This window comes from Nanorana parkeri, unplaced genomic scaffold (assembly GCF_000935625.1).
Source record: "Nanorana parkeri isolate BGI_ZX_2015 unplaced genomic scaffold, ASM93562v1 scaffold1121, whole genome shotgun sequence".
NCBI classification, from domain to species: domain Eukaryota; kingdom Metazoa; phylum Chordata; class Amphibia; order Anura; family Dicroglossidae; genus Nanorana; species Nanorana parkeri.
The window spans coordinates 930-6628 of record NW_017307389.1 but is presented as its reverse complement, the minus strand read 5'-3'; the positions used below and the strand labels follow the sequence as shown (position 1 = coordinate 6628).

Here is a 5699-nt window from a genome sequence, read left to right as displayed (position 1 = left end):
CAGGAATCGGAGCGCAAGACAAGATAACCAGTCAGGTTACAGTCAGGCTGGCCCCAAGTGCTATGGTTGTACAGGGTCTATCCATTCCCTAAGGTTCCAACACCACAAAAGGGGAAGCTGAATCAGAACTGAATGTTTTTTTCGGTTTCTTTCAATTGCACGATACATAACACTGTCAGACCCCGCTTCTCCTCTTAACAGTTTTCCCCTCTGGAGGGGCTTAATTACAGTCTGTAATGTATTGAACTGGCTGACAATTTTCTGCCCGGTTCCCTCGACCTTCAGATTGAAGGATGTCAGGCAGGAGACCGCTGAGCCACCCATGGAGCAAATTTCAGGCGGTTCATCAAGAAGCAAGTAACATTTTCTCCATGTTTGGACAGCTTTAGGACATGCTAAAATGGTCTCTCAAAACATTCTGTCGCATCACACGATTACTAGAAAGACAACTTATGTGATAATGCAACTTGATCAATCAAATCCTGTTATCTGTGTTCCACAGCAATATTCATACCGTCCCTATTCTGTCTATTATAAAGATATCCACTGGAGAAATTTACAACAATATGGACAACACAGTACAGAATGCAAGTACATCAAAATTACTTTTGGGTAAACAGAACACTGAAAATACACTGGGGGGAATTTATCAACAGTGGAGCAGACAAAATCTGGAGCAGTTGCCCATGGCAACCAATCAGTTTCTCTTTTGTTCAGTTAAGATTTGAAAGTGAAAGATAGAAGCCGATTGGTTGCCATGCACAGCTGCTCCAGATTTTGATAAATTCCCCTCACTGTGTATTAGTTTTCCTTCAATACAAGCAGTGCACATAATTGCAGCCATACACATTCATGTTTTATGCATATATGTTTGGTATGCCAGTGTAAAATTACTTACCCGTAACAAAAATGTAAGTTTGGAGTCTCTGTAACATATGTGTCTCTGCTTGCCATTAGCCACATCCACCAAAGCTGTGATCACCTGACCCAAGCAGCTCAGCGACCTATTTATGCTGCCAGCCTCCTACAAAGAACAAAAAAAATACAGTACATTTGAAATGCACACCTAGTTTTGTGAATCTATCAATACATCTAAACATTCAATTTAACATACTCTACATTACTGTATGTGCAGTAATTAGACTGCCGTGTACAGAAGCTCAAAATACATAAAATTGCTTTTTTTGTAAAAGGCGGCTGAATTTTTTTTTTTTTTACTTTACTTCTCTTTTGGGTCACAGGAGTACATTTACCAATGTACACTCATGTCCCAAAGGCAGCACATAGCTAATGCCCACTATTTGTTGACAGCACAGAGCAGTGCTGCAGATGGGAAATATCCACCCAGCTGCCTCTGCCTCTCTAGAGCCAGCTGTTCCCACCTCCTCCCCTGTCTGTTCCCCAATTAAGGAATAAGGACTATAACCGATAGTCACTGCTCTCTGCATGGAAGAGACCGTAGGCTGAGCAATCAGCGGTTACATGACTGCTCAGCTCTTGAAATAAGGGCCAGTTCACACTAGAAAGAATGCGTTTGAGTGTTCGGCCTCTGGAACGCACACCGGCCGTCTCCCTGCGTTCAGGGGCACCGCAGCCACGCCCTAAGTTTTTTTTCCACCGCTATATGGTTTTTATGGTATAGATCAGGGGCGCCCACTATTTTCCATCTGGAGATCTACTTTTCAAATGACGAGCTCATTGAGATCTACCAACGAAAAAACACCTGCATATAGGGGCGGGAGGGGGCGTGGGCTGCGCAGGCAGGCCCCTCGCCCACAGTGCGATCGCCTGCATTAGTGCCTCTGTTCCAGTCCAGTGCGAGCCGCAAAAATGCTGCGAGCACTATTTTTGCAGATCTCGATCTACCAGTGATCGCTACGCGATCGACTGGTAGATCGCGATCGACCATGTGGGCACCCCTGGTATAGATGTTCCACATTGAGGCATGGCCACGGCCCTACAAACAGATCAATCCTTTGAAATGTGAATTTGAATTGAGGTGAGCGAGAGGAGGATGCAAAAATGTAAGCAACGCCATATTCTTTCAACCAATATCCACTGTGATATCGCTTGAGTGAACCTGACAAAAAAAATAAAACAAACAAACCACAAAATCACCTAACAGCAAACACCTGCAAATATTTTCCCCAGTCAGAAAAACATTTTCTGTGCACCCAAGGAGCATTAAAACCAAGGTGTACTCTGCACACCATTCCTTTAGGCCTTGTTCACACCAAATGCAGAGCAGATCCGCTCAGTTTCAGTTCCAAGTCAGGCCATGGGCACAGCTCCATGGAACCTGACAATACAATCCCGACACCTTAAAGAACAGTACTATACATCAACAGTTCTACAAACAGAAACAACTGTCCATAAGAATTAACAAATACAATTCATTTTCAGCTCACCTTAAGTCTGACTCCTTCAGTATGAGTGTCTCTCTGTCTTTCTGATCCAGCAAGATCAACAAGGTTAAGCTGTGAAGATCTTATGTTAACAATTTCATTAACCTTTTCCATAGATTCAATTGTGACAGTGAAGACCGCATGAGACCTGGAGGATTCCCTGTTCATTGAGGTCGACGCCACTCGTCTGTTCCTCCATCCAGTAGAAAGAACCTGGCAAAATATTGAAAACGGGGCATTACCAACAAAACCAAATGACATCAGCAAACACACATATGTATACATTTTTGTATTACATTTAGTTCACACTCCTTAAATCAGAATTGCGTATCAGCAAACTGACTAAGGCATCCTAGGCACAGAGACTTTCTGCTTGGTTTTTTTCACCTCTATAGTTGTACAGTAAAAAGAATATCACGCAGCTTATGAAGACCTTTTGATATACCAACTGGTATTTGAGAGCGAAAATGTCGAATGCCTTAGGGGTTTTGCACCTGGATTCAGACCGAGATAGCCTCTAAGTGGCTATACTCGGCAGACTCCAAGGATTACTGCTTTTTGTCTGAATGATGACTTATGTTTGGTTTGTTTTATTTACAAACTTTCAGAATATTTGGGAGATTTGAAACTTTGGATAGGAAGTGACATACGTTTCTATTCTGCCTTAAACTATGCTACTTGCCTTGACCAGTGGTTTTGTAATTAATTGATGAAAAATATTTAATAAAACTTTATTGAAGAAGAAAAAAAAAAAAAAGACATTTTACCGGCAAAGTGCTTTTGCCGTAATGTAGTGTAGTTCGATTGTACTTACAGGTGTAGGCTTCATTTCCTGGCAAATCAGTATGTAAAATTTGTTTCTAGCCTACAGGGCACTCACGCTGAGCTCTGTATTCTCTGAAGATGCTGGACTAGTTCCTGATGCTGAGGTAATGTAGTAACTTTAGCAGCACCCGCATAAGCACCCTAGTAATAATTGCTCTTCTGAGGTCCTGGTCAAGTGACAGTGACTCACAATTCTCTAGATTCAGAGGGGGGGTTGGTGGCCTGGATCTTTAGAAAGGAGGGGGAGCTAAATTTCTGCAAAACGAAAGCACTTCAATATGCCAAAAGGTGTAGAGAGAAAAAAAAAAAAGGTAATCAAGTAAAGCTCAACTGCAGCATTTTTTACATTTTAAATAGAGTGGAGAAAGGTTTGACCTTTACTGGGGAGATTTCACCTCTCCTTATGTGACCAGGACAACTAAAGAGGAGAATGGGGTTCACAAGCACATGAAGGCACCCATAGAAATAAAAACTATAACAAAATATTCCAACTTTTCTAAAGTTTTAGTGGACTCTGGGCTTAAAGAGCCAGTTTAACCCTTTTGCTGCCAAGGCTTTTTTGTGTGTGTGTGTGTGTATTTTCCACACGTTATAATCCACATTTTAGATCTAAAAATTACTTAAAACCCCCTAACATTATATATTTTCTGACAGCAAAGACCCTGTAGAATGAAATGATGGCAGTCACAATTTTTTTGCACTATATAAACGCAGCTCTTTGTCAAACCCAAAAATTTGGTAAAAAAAGATTTGCCCTTAAGTGTCCAAAAACGCAATACATTTTTTTGTGTTAAATATAAAAGATGAGGTTACAATGAGTAGATACGCAACATGCCCAGGTTAAAAATTGCGTGTGTGAAACTGACAAAATACGGTACTCCAAATTGTCCATAGGCAGCGCTTTAAAAGCCTGTAAAGGTCATCAGTTTAGAGATATATCCCTGAATATTGCCTTGTCTCACACGATGTCTGTGTATAGGCTGTAACCTGAGCCAGCACTACAGGAAGAGGCCCTGAGCTGAAAAGGGAAGTTCTCTCCAAGCATGAGAAAAGATACAGATTTAAAAAGGAAGAGCATCAAAGAGAAGGGAAACAACCATCGATTACAGTAAGGCACACATTACAGTATTGGTTTATGTTAAAAAATCTGAAAGTTTAATGTCACTTTAAGGGTCAATTGGACCTCTGTCACCTTTGCACTCCAAATAAACTATTCGAGCGCACTGGCCCCTGGAAGAGATCTGGCAGCAGCTCAGCCACCTGAATCGCTTCCAGTGTAAAGCCGACAGTCGGCTTTACAAATGTAAACAGAGTTCCGATGGCTAGCGAAAGAGTTAAGCCACAGATTTAACTGCATGAAAGGGAATCTCATGTAGAAATTCTCTTTCTTGTGGTGGGACTGGTCCACTTCAATACATTGCAGCTTACTGCGTTTAAAAAAAGTAAAACTATCATTCACACCTGTGCATTATCATGCATGCTGCAACACATGGACAGAGGTATGAATGGACCCCAAGGAAAATATGGTGTAGCACATGAAATGCTCTTCCTGCTTTTGCAGATGTACATTTATGAACTTACCTGGTATGCCTCAGCTGCAGAGGTCACCACCTGCTCCACAGCACCCACAACAAAAACTCCTTTCTTTATATGTTCCCTTAGTAAAAGTCCTGAAGATGCAGAGTCCAGCAAATCAAATATTTGTTCATTGTAGATTTCGATAAATGAACATTTACACAGAAAACTTTTGCCATCACCAGCCTGGAAGATCATAAAAAAAAAAAAAGAAGTAGTTTAAAAACAGTTATACGATTTTTGCACCCACCACTGAGGGACACAGGAAGTCTTATACTGTCGGGCTATACTGCCACTTACAGGGGGATTGGACATTGTCAAACAAAACTATAGGCAAGTCCAGGCTTACCCCTCCTACTAGTTTTGTAGCAAAGCAGTACCAGGAACATGATCATTGAGGGCCTCTTCACATGATTTTCAGGTCCTGATCAGGTGCGGATCTGCAGACGCGGTGCTATGTGTTTTGCAGCGTTTTTGATGCTTTGATGCTGGAGTGGGGCTGTCAGTATGTTAGCTGCAGCGCAGTGCGTTTGACGCGTTTTGCGTTTCCGGACCGTACAAAATGCGACATGCAGTATTTTTTCTGTCGTAAACTGAACGTACTGCGCACGTGAGAACTGTAGCCCATAAAACACATTGGGATACATTTTTAGTGCAGGAGCGTACGGATCAGGTCAGCACAGAAAACGGACGCCGTGTAAACAGCCCCTAAGGCAAAACCTCAGATAGTTATAAACTCAACTGCTTGGAAGTAAGAGTAGGGTCAGGTGGCTGCAGTTGACCAAGTCACTTATACAGGCAGTAGTAATGGACTTTATAGGATTTCCATGTGGCTCTTACGAGCAGATGCAGCAGCAGAAAGCTGCTTCCACGTCATTGAATGTTGAGGAAAAG

At 42.0% G+C, this 5699-nt stretch overlaps 1 protein-coding gene across 1 annotated transcript in view; it reads right to left on the bottom strand.

Annotated features, from left to right (window-relative positions):
• The window catches only part of KIF15 (kinesin family member 15), a 49039-nt gene extending 43919 nt beyond the window's left edge, over positions 1–5120 (bottom strand). The window contains exons 1-4 of the mRNA XM_018567956.1: positions 5106–5120; positions 4812–4991; positions 2409–2618; positions 899–1024 (exon numbers count right to left, since the gene is read on the bottom strand). Coding sequence (XP_018423458.1) covers positions 899–1024; positions 2409–2618; positions 4812–4991; positions 5106–5120 — 531 coding nt within the window. The remainder of the gene's footprint in view (positions 1–898; positions 1025–2408; positions 2619–4811; positions 4992–5105) is intronic.
• Positions 5121–5699: the final 579 nt, after the last annotated feature.